At 36.9% G+C, this 15,970-nt stretch overlaps 1 protein-coding gene across 2 annotated transcripts in view; it reads right to left on the bottom strand.

Moving 5' to 3' along the window:
• The window catches only part of ALKBH8 (alkB homolog 8, tRNA methyltransferase), a 66,086-nt gene that overhangs the window by 38,295 nt on the left and 11,821 nt on the right, over positions 1 to 15,970 (bottom strand). For both annotated transcript variants that reach the window (XM_053670469.1, XM_053670468.1), the window contains exons 4-7: positions 14,372 to 14,503; positions 13,641 to 13,736; positions 11,858 to 11,962; positions 10,557 to 10,627 (exon numbers count right to left, since the gene is read on the bottom strand). In XM_053670469.1, the coding sequence (XP_053526444.1) occupies positions 10,557 to 10,627; positions 11,858 to 11,962; positions 13,641 to 13,736; positions 14,372 to 14,503 (404 nt within the window). The remainder of the gene's footprint in view (positions 1 to 10,556; positions 10,628 to 11,857; positions 11,963 to 13,640; positions 13,737 to 14,371; positions 14,504 to 15,970) is intronic.

The following is a 15,970-nucleotide window of genomic DNA, read 5'->3' as shown; positions in this document are numbered from 1 at the left end:
TGTGAGCTTTCTATAAATATAAAAAACCAGCCTTCATCTCAGGCTCTCTGAATCTGCTCTGAAAAAAGATAGTGTAGCAGGGAGAAAAGAAATGAGCCACAGAAACCTCAAATATTCAGATATCAGACAGAGGCTCTAAAGCGAAGATGATTATCATGTTAAGAGATATAAATGCTAAGCTCGGAAATTTCAGCAGAGAACTGGAAATGATATTTTTAAAAAGACACTAAATCTGAACAAAAGCCAAACAGATATCCTCAAACAGAAAAATACCATGACTGAATTAGGCTGCTGAAGAATAGGAATCAGACAAGAATAGCAAATCAGACAAGACTAAAAAAAGAATTAGTGACAGAAAAACCTATTTGAAGTAAAGCATGGGAGATATAATACAGAAAACACAGGAGACAAGGTACGTGAAACAGAGAAGATAGAAAAAAAGTAGATAAAGAGAAAAATGAAACTGAGGCAAAATCTACAAAGATTGAGAGTTTTCCAAAACTGATAGAAAAAAAAGAAATCCAATAAATCCTAAGCAGAATAAAGAAACCCATCAAAATAAGCACAATAACTAGGCAAGCAAAATAATACTGTTGGGGGGAAAAGATAAAAAGCATTAAAAGAAGCCAGAGAGAAATAACCAAAGGCCACCTTCGAAGGTAACAGGGCAATAAGAAAGCCAGAAGAAAATAAATGAAATCTTTGTGCACTAAGTAACTGCCAACTTCAAATTCTACACCCAGTTAAAATAGCCTTGAAGAATGAAAGTGAAATAAAGACACTTGCTAACCAAAAATAAAATGGAGTTAGCCAACAGCAGACCTAGAATAAAGGAAATTTAAATGTCGTATGTTATATAAAAGGACCGTGGTCCCAGACGGAAGGTGTGAGATGTAAGAAAGAATGAAGAGCAAAGAAAACGGTAAATAGGTCTAAATGAAACCAAATGAAATCTATCTAAACTAAAGAAATATGTTTAAAAATTAGGAGAATTCAACACACAATAATAGTAGGATATAAAATAGACAGGAGTAATGGAGCTAAAGTGTGCTAATGTTCTCGCATGGTTCATTAGGAAGTAAAGACACCAATTAAGCTTAGACTTGGAATGAATCTCAAATAATCCTGTCAAGTGAAAAAAGCCACACAGCAAAGAGTATATATTGTATGATTCTTGTATAAAAACATTCTGGAAATACAAAGTAATCTAAGGTGTTGAGTAACAGGGGAGAAAAAATTGGGGGATGATGAACACGTTCACTAGAGCGTGGTGAAGATTTCATGCGAGTATATATAAACATGTGGTTTATTGTATGACAATCACACCTCTAGGATGCTGTGGGTTTTTTTTTTTAAGAAAATGTTTGTGGCATATAGTAAAAATAGTGCTTGAGAGAAAAATTCATAATCTTCAAAATACAGGTCAAGAATATTTGCCAGGTTCTAAATTAATCAATGGGGGAGAGGGGTGGGCGCAGTTACCCAGAGCAGAAACCCCAGGAAGAGCCAAAGTCTGTTTTGTTTTCTGTAAAAGAATAGCAGTGGGTGGTAAATGGCTGAAAATAAAAGATAATGAGTTTTGATTTAGAGAGACAATGTCTTTCAGAGAGTTGGATATTCAGGTCCAAAATCTGAGGAGAAAAATAATCAAGGCTGGAAATGTTTTGGTATCTCCACAGAGCCTGAGGCAATGCTGGTCACATAAATAAGAGCTATTTTAACAGACATCCATTAAACCAATCAACATGCTCCATTTCTTCTCTAAAGCATATTCATGCCCTGTTTATTGATAATAGGAAACTCTCCAATAGGTTCATGTACTTCTATTCTTACCAGTTGAGTCATATGCTTAACAAGTCAATGTGTATGTTCCCAAACCTCTTTGTGCTGACTACACTGGTTTGCAATTATTTAATTTAATTAAAGATTATGTAAACCAATGAAAATTGAGTATGAAAAGGCAGGGGGGTTTTTTCTGTATAAACTAAGTTGAATGTTGTTGAAAGGCTCAAAGAAAATAAACACATTAATAAGCTGTTGTATCATGTGATTCAATAATAAAATCTTTGAAATTAAAATAAAAACTCAGATGGATGTCTTTTAGCTTTTGTATCACTTTAAAGAAATAAAAACTGGAAAGCAGAGGCAGACTGTGGACCCTTACAGAAAGACTCTCTCTCTATTGATACATTGGTGAGTAAATTTATTTATAAGTTAAAATAAAATGTTTGAAATCTATACGTATCTTCTATGATTATTATTGCCAAAATTAAATGACTTTTCAATCAACAACTATTCAAATGATAAATTTTATTGTAGTTCTACACTATAGATGAAACGGTATAATAATACTCCTGCCTTGCTACAAATTCTTTTTAAAATTCTACCTTACTGATTATGCTATTACAGTTTTCCCAATTGTCCCCCCTTTGCCCGCTTACGCCAGCACATCCCAGTCTCTGAGGTCATCTCCACACCATTGTTCACTTCCGTCTAGGGTCCTGCTATTGGTTCTTCGGCCACTCCATTTCCTATACTGTGCTTACATCCCCAGGGCTAGTCTGTAACCACCTGTTTGTACTTCCTAATCCCCTCACCTCTTCACCATTCTACCACACCCTCCTCCCATCTAGCAACCAGCAAAACACTCTCCACATCCAGGATTCTGACTCTGTTCTTGTTTGTGTAGCTTGTTGTTTTTTTTTTTCATTCAATTGCTGATAGATATGTATTTATTGCCATTTTATTGTTCAAAGTTTTGGTCTTCTTCTTATTATTAAATGAGTCCCTTTAACATTTCATATAATTATGGCTTTGTGATGATGAACTCCTTCAGTTTTTTCTTGTCTGGGAAGCTTCTTATCTGCCCTTCTATTCTAAATGATACCTTTGCTGGGTAGAAAAATCTTGGCTGTAGGTCCCTGCTTTTCATGACTGAATATTTCTTGTCAATCCTTCCAAGCCTGAAAAGTTTGAGAAATCAGCTGACAGTCTTATAGGAACTCTCCTGGAGGCAACTAACTTCTTTTATTTATTTTTTTATTATTTATTTTTAGACAGAGGGGAAGGGAGGGAGAAAGACGGGAAGAAAAACATTAATGTGTGGTTGCCTCTCATGCTCCGCCTACCACAACCCAGGCATGTGACCTGATGGGGAATCGAACCAGCAACCCTTTGGTTCTCAGACTGGTGCTCAATCCACTAAGCCACACCAGCCAGGGCATAACTTCTTTTCTCTTAGTGCTTTAAAGATTCTCTTTTTATCTTTAACTTTTGGCATTTTAATTATGATGTGTCTTAGACTGGGTCTCTCTGCATCACTCTTGTTTTGGACTCTCTGTGCTTCCTGGATTTGCATGTCTATTTCCTTTACCAAATTAGGGAAGTTGTCTTTCATTATTTTTGCAAATAGATTTCCAACTTTTTGGTCTTTCTCTTCTCTTTCTGACACCTCTATGATATAAATGTTGGAACGCTTGAAGTTGTCAATAGAGACTCCTTATATTATCCTCATTTTTTTGCATTCTTTTTTCTTCTTATTGTTCTGATTGGTTAGTTTTTCCTTCCTTATGTTCCAAATCATGGATTTGATTCTCATCTTCATCCACTCTACTGTTGTTTCCCTGTAAATTCTTCTTTATTTCAATTAGCGTATCCTGCACCTGACTGGATATTTTTTATGCTGCTGAGGTTCTCACAACGTTCCTTGAGCATCCTTATAACCAGTGTTTTGAACTCTGCATCTGATAGATGCTTATTTACCTTTTGTTTAGTTCTTTTTCTAGAGTTTTGATCTGTTCTTTCATTTGGGCCATTTTTCTTTGTCTCCTCATTTCAACGGCCTCCCTATGTTTGTTTCTACATATTAGATAGGGCTAATATGACAGTCTTGGTAGTGTGGCCTAACATAGTAGGTGTCCTGTAGGGTCCAGTGGCACAGCCTCCTCTATCACCCAAGCTGGGTGCTCGAGGTGTGCCCTAGTTGTGGGCTAAGTACACCCTCCTCTTATAGTTGAGCCTTGATGGCTGTTGGCAGGTCAATGGGAGAGATTTACCCAGGCCAGTCAGCTGCAAGGACGGGCTGTGTCCACTGTGCACCAACCACTGCCCTCTGTGGCAGATCGGCTGTGCGGGGGCAGAGAGCTGCTGCTCTAACATGGTCCGTAGCTATGTACTGGGTACAAAGTATCTGGGGTTTCCCAGGTGGTACAGGCCAAGAACAGCCCCCAGCTGTGTTTTGCCTCAGGTCACTCTGCTTGAGCTGTAAGCAATGTAAGATGGCTGCTAGGCTTGGAGATTCCCAGGCAAAGCCAAGCTGTGAATATAGGTTGGCTGCTGCTAGTGCGGGGCCTGGAGCCACTTAGCAAGAGGTATGGTGGCTGGGGCTCACTGAGGCTGGCTATTGCTTGTTTGGGAATATTTAGGAAGTTGTGAAGCATGAGACAAGACCAGACATTCATATGAAAAAGCAGCTTGGGTGGGACTGTAAGTTTGCTGGGACTTAGTCTCCGGGGATCTCCAGGGCGGGGCAAACAGTGTTAGCCAGGTTGACGGGCGTCTCTGATATGGCACCACCATGCCAGCCCTGTGTGTCTGCAGGGGGAGGGTTCAGAAAAAGGACTTTGGCCTTTGCCTGTCTTTCTGTCTGGGAAAAAGCTGTCCCCAGCTCTCACCTTGATGCCACACACTTCAGTTTCTCCCTGTGTGCCATTGGTGCCCTTCAAGCTGCTATCCTGGTGCTGAAGCTCAGATAGAGTAAGTATGAGTAAGTCCCTGTGTGGGTTCTTTAAGAGGAACTGCTTGGGACTCCAGAAATTTCTCCCACCAACTCAATCCCCACTGGTTTTTGCAGGCAGAAGTTATGGGGTCTTATCTTCCTAGCACTGGAATCCTGGACCAGAGGACCTTTTTTGGGCCTGGGACTCCTCGCCCATGTGAGATCGCTCTCGAATTTTTATCCACCACACATGGGTGAGGGACCAAACTGTTCCTCATCTGTGCCCCTCCTACCCATCTGGATGGATGTGGTTTCTCTAATTCTGTAATCTTCAAACATGCATTCAACTTGATTCCTGACAGTTCTAAATGATGGTCATTCTATATTTTAGCTGTAATTTTGATGTGGTTGTATGAGGAGGTAAGCCATGTTTACCTATGCCACCATCTTGAAAGTTGCTACAAATTACAACTAAAAAGACAGAATTGATACTCTGAAGGCTCCAAATAAAACAAAATGTTCTATTTTATGATTCCACACTATGAAACAGACCCATAGCAGATCAATGGCTGAAACAGGTTTATCTCTTTATCATTATCCTTATTGCAGAAGCATGAATAAAGGAGATCTAATTCTATATAAGCAAGATAAAGAATATACTTTAAGAACTTCCAGCAGAATCTCTTCTACCCAATTTATGAAAAGAGAATTTTAGCTTCCAAGAGATCTTAAAAGATGAGAAAATTATACAAAAGCTGGATCATTAGAATATAACTTGGTAGAGAAAATGCTGAAAAATGAAAATTGAATTCCGTGTATAAAAGCAAACATGATCAAACAAGACAGAGCATTTATTTCTGGCCCACAAACAGACCTACTTGTCTTTACAAATTTTGAATGTTAGAGACATATTGGGTAAAAGAAAAATTGATTTTGTCCAATGCCACATCAATTGTACTATGATGCAACTAAATATCCTGTGTCAGAGTTGTTTTCTTTCCACATCTGCATCACTATACACAGCCATATAAAAATAACCGTGGCACCCCTGGCTGGTGTGGCTCAGTGGGTTGAATGCTGGCCTAAGAACAAAGGGGTCAACAGTTCAATTCCCAGTCAGGGCACATGCCCAGGTTGCAGGCCAGGTCCCCAGTAGGAGGCACAAGAGGCAACCACACACTGATGTTTCCCTCCCTCTCTCCCCCTCTTCCCCTCTGTCTAAAAATAAATAAATAAAATATTTTTAAAAACTAATAACCATGGCAGATACAAAGCATGCACAGGTACACACATACACAAATGCAAAAGAAATATACTCCCACTAGGGTGGCAAACCATTATCCTTTTAATGCTAAGGGCACTACTGAGAAGATGGAAAATATAATAAATAACCTATAAAAGATAGTAGAGAGATCAAAGCTGCGCAGCAGAAACAATCCATTTGACAGAACTTCATAAGTGAAGTGGATTCTGTCAAAGACTAGCAGGTAAGGATAAAGTCTGGGTCCTGGAATCAAGATAAAAATGGGAAGGAGAAATTACTTGGCTTCTGAAGCTATAAATATTGTTTATATATGCAAATTGTGAAGGCTGAATATGAACTTGGAGATGTGGTTAATATACTCAGGGTCTACATTGTACTTGTTTTTTTAAGCTCTGTAAATAAAATATCTTTTTTCCCCAATGTGTATGGAATATCAGAAAATAATGAAATGTTTGCCTGTTAAAGCAATAAACTCCTAAAAAAGAAATACTCTGTGAGTCACTCCTGACAAATAAAAGTGATGAGAATTGCTCCAGCAGCAGAACATCTCTGGGGAAAACTACACAGACACCAGCCTGAGAAAACCCAAAGAAACCCTAAAACCATTCAGGCAGCAGTAGAGAAACTGGGTAGCTCAAGACATTTTCCAAAAGATCTGCACTCAACACCCTATTTCATGAGATCGAGCAGGACTCAACAACTTTCTACATGAGCCTGGAAACAGAACAGATGATACAATGAAAGATGAAGCCCCCTAGTAGGCATTCAATAAACAGAGTCTTCATTAGCAAAATACCTGACTACCCAGGTCACTCGGTAGTAAAAGACGTAATAAGAAATACTTTCTGATGAACCAACTTCTTATCAAATTAGTACTTGCCCAAATATTTCTTAGTTCAATACCATCAGATACCTCTACTCATTGGGGTAACCCCTTTGACCAGTCTTTCAGTGAATCTTGATGCTATAAATATTAGCCAATGCAATGTAAATACAAAAAAAATAAAATAAAAATTTTTGCCAAAGATAGAGGACTTCCTGAAGATGATGAAAGGGATGTCATTGAACCACTAATATCTGAAGATCTGGTAGAATCAGGACTTTTATAACTGAAGAAAAGAGATAAAATAACAATGATATAAAATTGGTCCTTCAAAATGAAATAATTTGTATTATCAAAGGAGTAAGAGTGACTTTAGAAAAACTGATAAAGCCTTTAATAATTTTGGGGGGGAAGGCTCTTTTATAATCAAGCCATAAAAGTGAACTGCTGGAGTTCCAGCCAAGATGGAGGTGTAGATAGAAACCCTTCACTTCCTCACACAACCAAAAGAAGGATAATAACCAATCTAAAATTAATAAACAACCGGAAGTGCCAGAAAACCAAACTGCATGGAACTCTGACAACCACGGAATTAAAGAAACAGTCAAACGGACCAACCAGAGCAGTAAGGCAGCAGAGGGAGAGAACTCACAACAGGCCAAATGAAGGAAAGCAAAACATTCAGGGGACCAACAGTGACAGGAAGGAAACCAGGACTCAAATCAATGACTTGGAACAAAAGGAAGAAATAAACATCCAACCTGAACAGAATCAAGAAACAAGAATTTAAAAAAATGAAGAGAGACTTTTGAAACTCTGGGACAACTTGAAACATTCCAATAACTGAATCATAGGGGTACCAGTAGGAGAAGAACTACAGCAAGAAATTGAAACCTTATTCGAACAAATAATGAAGGAGAACTTCCTCACTCTGGTGAAGGAAATAGACTTCCAGGAAGTTCAGAAAGCCCAGAGAGTCTTAAAGAAGTTGGAACCAAAGTGGAACACACCAAGGCACATCATCATTAAGTTACCCAAGATTAAAGACAAAGAGAGAATCTTAGAAGCAGCAAGAGGAAAGGAGAGTGCAGAGTGCACATAGAGTTATGTGCACTACAAAGGAGTGCACATAATGCTATCAGCTGATTTCTCAAAAGACACCTTGCAGGCAAGAAAGGGCTGGAAAGAAGTATTTGAAGACTTGAAAGGCCTATATCCAAGAATACTCTATCCAGCAAAGCTATCATTTAGAATGGAAGGGCAGATAAAGTGCTTCCCAGATAAGGTCAAGTTAAAGGAATTCATCCTAACCAAGCCATTATTCTATGAAATGTTAAAGGAACTTATCTAAGAAAAGGAAGATCAAAACTATGAACAGTAAAATAACAACGAAGTCACAGCCATCAACAAATGAACCTAAAAAAAAAAAAGAAAGAAAAACAACAAAAACTAAGCAAACAACCAGAACAGGAACAAAATCAGCAAAATGGACATCGTATGGAGGGTTTTCAGTGGGGAGGAGAAAGGGAGGAATGGAGGGAAGGTACAGAGAAGAAGAAGCATAATTGGTAGGCATTAAATAGGTGGGGAGAAGTCAAAAATGGTATAGGAAAAAAGAACTCAAACAACTTATATGTACAACCCATGACATGAACTAAGAGTGGGGGGAATGCTGAAGGGATGGGGGGTGCAGGTTGGAGGGGGGATAAAGGGGTGAAAGTTGGGAAAACTGTAATTCCATAATCAATAAAATATACTTTAAAAAAGTGAACTGCTATCATATTTTATTAGAAAAATTATACTAAAACAAAGGTGTATGACTTATTCACTGTCTTAAAAATTACTGCATATTTGAAATATAATTTAAATTTTGTTAAATAAAAAGTTTTAAAGCATCTTCACAATTTTTAGTTTTTTTTCCAGGTAAGTACTAATCAAAACAAGGTATTTTTTCCTTATTTACAATACATGTTTGGTTCTAGTTTTAAGTAGATGCACATTAAATGGTCATTTTCACCCTTAGCTGACCAAGTCTATAGTACTTGGTGAACTAATTACTTACCCAATAACATTACTAGTTCATTATCACAAGGAGGTTTCCGTCAAGGGTGTATCTCAAAATATGCATGTACAACAAATGAAGGCTGTAATTTACAGCAGAAAAACCTATCAGAGAAGGAGTATTTAAGAGCAAACGTCTACTTGACTTCACAGGGGGTATTTTATTCTCACATGTCCTGATGCATCCTACCCCTTATTGGATACTTCCCCTGTGTTCGCCCTTAGGTAGGGAAACAGTGAGTATTTGAGAGGGAAAGAAACTGATTCCTTGATTACATCACTGAGCTAAGCCAATAAATTAACTTTGTATCTAGCCTTCTTTAAAACATGTTGTTTTATTAGATATTAACTTGTTTTTGTTGTATAATCATTTTTCATTGGGTTTCCTGCTGCTATCTGCAGCTAAAAGTGTCCTAACACATACATATCCTACAACATGTATACATTATCTGGAATACTTTTGGAGGCACAAAAGCATTGTAGAAGATTACACTGTTGAGAGGAAAAGACAGTCCTTTACTGAGCCCCGAAAACTACAAGCCAGGACAAGAGGTAAAATGAAAACAACCAGACAGAGAAGAGCTCTTTCTTTTTCCTTCCCATCCTCATTATTTTTGAAAGCACTTAATAAGAATCCACACATGAATTAATAAGATAGTTTTGTCATATCAAACAAACAGCACTATTCTCCAGTCACAGTATCAATATGATCGCACAAGCTCAGCAAGGGTTAAATAGCCAAATAACAGAAGACCTAGTGATGGGAACTACACAAATAAAAAAAAATTACTATAGTAAATAGTTTTTTCCTCTAGAAAAAAAATCAGATTTTGAAGCAACTCTACTTAGATTAGATGACCTCATATCGATTCCTCTAGATTTAAAATTCTGGTTCCTATCTGAAGTTTGTATGGATCATTTTAAATCATGCTTCTTCTTTTGTTTTACTGGGAATGACATGTAAGTTTCAGGTGTCCGATTCCATAGTCTGTTACATTGTGTGTTCACCCCCCAAAGTCAAGTCTCCTTCCATCACCATGTATCCTGCCTTTACAGTTTTTTACCTCTCCATCTCCCTTTCCCTCTGCTAACCTCCATACTATCATCTGTCTATGAAGTTTTCTGGTTTTGTTTTTGCTTTTCTGATTGCTTCTCTAGCAGTTCAGTAAAATGCAGCTATACAAACAAACAAGTCAATGAATAAACATGAATCTCTTGCTCTTCATTTGTAAAAATAAAATCATTCCCCTGCACCGCTCAAAGTTTTTAAAGAAAGTGAATCAGGTAATACAGGTGAAAAAGGTTACAAAATTCCAGACACACATTTTTAGTTGCTTCACTGTTCTACAGCCTACAGCTACTATCTCTTGCCACTAGATGGCAATGTTGCTTCAGTAAATTATTGTGCTAAGGAGAAAAAAAGTTTGGATCTTACATAACTTTTAAAAGTAAAATGTGTAAAAAAATTAAATTACAGGAATTTTCCTGGCATCTGATGAGCTTACAGATAAAACTTTTGACACTTAAAAAAAGCTGTGATAACTTCACATTCTGTAAGAAATAAAAGTGCTAATAGTTGTTTTTCATTTTAAAAATCATCTGAATTAAGAAATGTGGGAAATCCTATGAAATGGACACTATGTATAAGGTAAGACATTTGTTGATAGCTAATAAAAAATCTAAATATTTACCTCCGATCCCAAACTGAGAGAAATGATCTCATCCTCAAAAGCAGAATGTGTGTCAATATGAGCAGGAATTCCTGAGATGGAAGATAGAATAATATGTTACTTCATTTTTTTTAATAGATTCAAGATATCTCTAAATATAGCCTCACACTATTATGGTGAAAACATTATTTGATAATCGGGAATACACTATAATTTTAGCTAAAAGGAAACATTTAGGGTCAATGTGACTAAATACATAAACTAAATTAAATATACAATGAAATATCTTAACTTCATGTTTAAGTGAGACTTGATTCTAAAAGCAAGGCTTGAAAATCACTGCTTAACTAAAACATTTACTCAACCTCAGCCCAGGAGAAAGCTATGAGAAATAAATAAGTCATTTTTTTCCCTTAAACATTCAATTTCGAAGAACAAACGCGATAGTCAGGTGTGAGAAGCTAAGCATACAAATAATTAAGAGAGGGTTTCCTCCACCAATCTCTCAATCTATGTTAACTAAGCATCTCTTAAGTGAAAGGAAATTTGCTACCTGGTGAGACTACATAAAGCAAATAAGACAGTCCCTGTTCTCAAGGAGCCTACAGACCACTGTTAAGATTGTTTGGCAAATAAGCAAGCAAACTACAGGGTGATAAATGCAGGAGAAAAAAATCTGTAACTGCTGCCATTAATAAAACTTTTAAGATCATTTGATGACTACAAATATCAAATGAAGATGCTGCTAACAAGTATTAAAAAATCAATAATCTAAAGATTTTTCAGTAACATGTCATCCTAGAATTGTCTTCCACATTCTCAACAGAGAAAAAAAGAACAACATCATCCAACCAGTTAGCCTTCTTCTCTGTACAGGTGTAACTCAAATCCAGACCACTGCAATACAGTGACTCATAATATTTTTGTGAGTGGAGGGTCTTGCCTTCAATTTGTAAAAAATGCCAACATCTGTAACACAATAAAGCAAAGGGCAATAAAACAAGATATGCCAGCATTTGCAAATTATTTGGTTTCTTCCATTATACATGACTCCTATGTCTTTAAAGCAATCTTCTCCCTCTCTAAATAAAATACTGAGAGTGGAACCCCAAAAAATCAAAAATAGCAATTAGGTCTTTTTACACTTGAGATGCAAATTTCTCAAGAGACTGACAGAGATTTGCAAGGGAATAAAGTCAACACAGCAAAACATAAGCAAGTTATTCTAAAAGTTTGGGTGAAAAAATGGTATATTTGATCTTAGAGAGTTATATTCTGCTTAGTTATGAATTGACTTTAATTTTAAAAGAAGAAATACTCACCATGCCCAGGTTCATACTGGTTCACAGTCAATTGATCAGGTTTATGCCTAATGACACCTTCCTTCAACCATTTCTCCAAGATGTTATCACAAATGTCAGGAAGACCTGAGGTCATTTGTCATAAACGTGAAGCATATTAAAATATTTACTCTGCATATTACCAAAGATTAAAAAATAGTCACTGTGATAAAAATCAAGCAGCTTTTAATTTAGTAATCAGATCCAAATATAACAATAAACCCACAAGCAAAGCAAAATGGAAAGAAACCTTCCTAAGAAAATTAAAGTATGGGGGGAAGGGGAGATGGGACAACTGTAATAGTATTATCAGTAAAATATATATTTTTAAAAATTAAAAAATAAGAAACCTGTGTGCATGTGAATACAGATGAATGCTTAAATAAATAAATAAAGTTATATTGATTTTATCAAATTAAACATACAAAAATAACTATTTTGATGACCATAATTTTGGTATTTTGTAAAACAGCAATAAAATTATAAAATCTGCCATGTTCTATACTATAAATTAAACTGATCACTTTTTTAATTTAAATTATTCAATATGTTTTAAATCTATTTTAAATTATTTCTCTTTAAAAAAACACTTTTCAAAGTGGAACTTTCACTGAAATTATGTTATTTCATGGCAGAAGGTAACCCTTAAATAAGACCAAAGTCATAAAAATATAGATAAATTAAACTCAACAAACAATTTAATCAAAGGATTAATATCCACATTACATAGTAAATTCTTCATAAATTAAACATTAGAAAAAACTGGTAAAAATATCAAAAAGAATTCACATAAAAAGAAATACAAATGACCAATCTCACTACTAATCAGGTAATTATAAATTTAAAAATTTAACAATTATCACATATTGGTTAGGAAGGGGGAAGGGGTGCACAGTTGGTAAGAACAGCATGTTATAGTTGTTTTAGGGGCAATTTGTCAGTATCTAGTAACATTTTTTTAAATCTTCACCCAAGGATATGCCTTTGTCGATTTTTTAAAAAGAGAGAGACATCGATGTGAGAGAAAAAAAACACATTTGGTTGCTTCCCATACGTGCCCGTATCCCAGGGATGTACCCTGACTGGGAACGGTACAGCAACCCTTTGGTGTACAGGACATTTCAACCAACTGAGCCACCTGGACACAGCTCTATTAACAGTTTTAAATAAACATAACTGACATCATTCTAATTTACTAATCTCCCTTTAGAAACTCTTTGTTAATGCATAAAGAAGCATGTACAAAGACAGTCACTGAAGCGCTACTTCTAAAAAAGCTAAAAACTAGAAAAAAGTCTATCAAAAGGGAACTAATTGAATAAGCTATTATTATCATTCAAAAAAAACTATATATGGGCTCCCAGATATATATATCATAAAGGGACAAGAACAAGTCGGAGCACTACATGTAATATATGAATATACAACTTTTATAATATAATGCTATATATTTATAACTATACAGTCTTAAATTTGGATCTAAATTCATTTTGTAAAGGTTTGGAATAACATGCTAAACTGTTAATGGTACTACTTTTAAGAAGAAGTATGTAAGTATAAACAGTGTTCAAGAGAAACTTTAGCTTTATCTGTATGCATGAAGTTTTTTAACACAAAACTGCACTATCTAGCTAATTAAAATGTTTTAAGTTTAATCAACTGTTTTGAAAGTCTACCTAAAAATGACAAATGGAACACCCTAAACTATGATATATTAATAATATATTAAATTTTTTCTGGACCAGCTTGATTAACAGTCACTTACCCCCAGGTAACGGCTTGTCTTTATCTACATTGTTATTCTCATAGTGAAATTCATAACCAAAGTGCTTTACTCTTCTGTGCTTCAAGGATTTTTGAGCTGTATGAAAAGAAGAAAGTAAACTATTTGCTAAAAAAGAATTTCATTCCTCCATGTATTTCAAAGTCAACATTATAAGTAAAGATTACTTTAAGTAACAGTAACTTTTGTTAACTGCTAAATTAATATCTTTAATAAAATTAATCATTCTATCTCACAACTTAAGAGTTGTTCTCCCAGTCAATCTGGAAGACATGTATACTGCCACCCACAAGACTGCTAATGATCTGGAAAGAGTCAGAGTAGCTAATTTGCAAATATGTCCACAAGGCTCTAACTGTGTAATACAGGAACGGCAATGTATGACATGCTGATTCCTCACAGCAAAGCTCCTTCTAAAGGAGAGGATCAAATAAGATGATATATATAAAACCGTTTACAAATGTTAGGTCAACCGATGTTGGCTGGTCTATATTAAGCAGTTTGGAGTCTAAAATTAATAGCTATATAAATATCATTTATTATTAATGCTACTAAGATCTGTTAGTAAGACTTGCCTAACATTGGGTCCAGGCTACTTTAAGTAATTTTGAGGAAATGTCAGAGTTTTAATAAACCAAAGAGGGGAAAAAAAGAAGGATCATTACCATAGCATTTTGCACTTTTAAAAATCAAATTTAAAAGGTTTTACTCACAAGTTTGATTGTCTTTATCTTCCGTCCAGTTAATGCTTTCCAAAAGCAGTTTCTCATCCTCAGAAGAAACAATTTCTTCCACTACTTTGAGGCCTGGAGGGAGGGCTTGAAGACCCAACTCTTTCCATTGAGCTGTGGGAAACCAAATTAAAATAGTCACATACAAAACTTAAAGTTCCTACATACAGATAACTCTATCCAATAGCCATTTATTAGTTCAAAAAACTCCCAATCCTCATTTTATGAAGCAAATGCTAAAAGGCATGAACATATTAAAAGTGCAAAACAAAGACTAAGATAAAAATTATGGTATATTTTATCCACTGCAATTACCCACAGCAAATAGAACAGTAGTTACTTAAATATTCTATTTGAACATGATCGAGTCATGTTTTACATCTCACTAAAAAACAAAGTTTCTTGGTTCTGGACAAGATGGTGCCGTAGACAAACACAGTATCCCCATCTTCCCACAACCACATCAAAATTACAACTAAACTATAGAACAACCATCACTCAGAACCATCTGAACTCTAGCTGAACAGAAGTCTTACCACTAAGAATATAAAGAAGAAGCCCATCAGGACTTGTATGAAGAGCAGAGACATGGAATAAGCTAGTCCTGCACCCACATGTGGTGGGAAGAGAAGTTCCTGAGACTCTATTGGCTATAAAAACCAGTGCGGACTGCAGCTGAGCGAGAGGGAGGGCCTCTGAAGCGCCAAGCATCCCTCTTAAAAGGGCCACACACAGACTTACTGGGACTCATTCCTCCTAGCTCCAGCATAAGGGCAGCAGCTCAAAAGGCACCAGGGACACACGAGCAGGAACTGAACTGTCTGGCATGGAGGTGAGAGCTGGAGGGGCAGCTTTCTCCCAGACAGAATGCTGGCAGAGGCTACCAATCCTTTTCTGAGCCCTCCTCCTACAGAGCCAGAAGGTGAGCACTACATCTAAGTAACATTGTTCACCCCACCCTGTAGATTCCCTGAGACCTCACCTCAACCAACTTGTGGGCCCACTCAAGCCCTTGCCAGTGGCTTTTCCATACAAACAACTTGCCATAGCTCATGCTTCAGACTTTTCTGACATCTCTTAAGCATGCAGCATCTGGTCTCAGTGTGCCCCATACCTCTTAACTAAGTGGCCCTAGGCCAAGCACAAGCAGCAGCCACCCTGGGTTTAGAGCCTGCCCTTTCCTGGTCACCTCTAAAACAAGCAAGAGCAGCAGCCACCTGCAGGTCACTTTATAGCTCACGCCAGGTGGCAGCTCACCTTGGCCTGTACCTCCCAGGAGGCCTCAAAGCCAGCTTCAGACCACATCAGTACCACCAACCACCACCAAAAACAACACACTCAAGGGGTGGACTCAGGGGGCACCAGAACCCTGCTGAAGTAAGGCTAGTGGATCCCTGTACAGCTGATCCTCCACTGTGGTCAAATCTAGCCCTTGCAGCCCGAGGGCTATCTCAGTTACTATCTCAGCATAGAGATAGTAACTTCCTCCCATTGAGGTGCCAACAACAACTAAGACTCAACTACAACAGGAAGGTGTATACAGCCCACACAAGGAGAGTACCTGGAGTGCCCAGCTTGGGC

Source organism: Artibeus jamaicensis, unplaced genomic scaffold (genome assembly GCF_021234435.1).
Source record: "Artibeus jamaicensis isolate MK-2021 breed Jamaican fruit bat unplaced genomic scaffold, CSHL_Jam_final contig_585, whole genome shotgun sequence".
Taxonomy (NCBI): domain Eukaryota; kingdom Metazoa; phylum Chordata; class Mammalia; order Chiroptera; family Phyllostomidae; genus Artibeus; species Artibeus jamaicensis.
The sequence above is the reverse complement of the archived record's forward strand: the minus strand, read 5'-3'. Positions and strand labels throughout refer to the sequence as shown.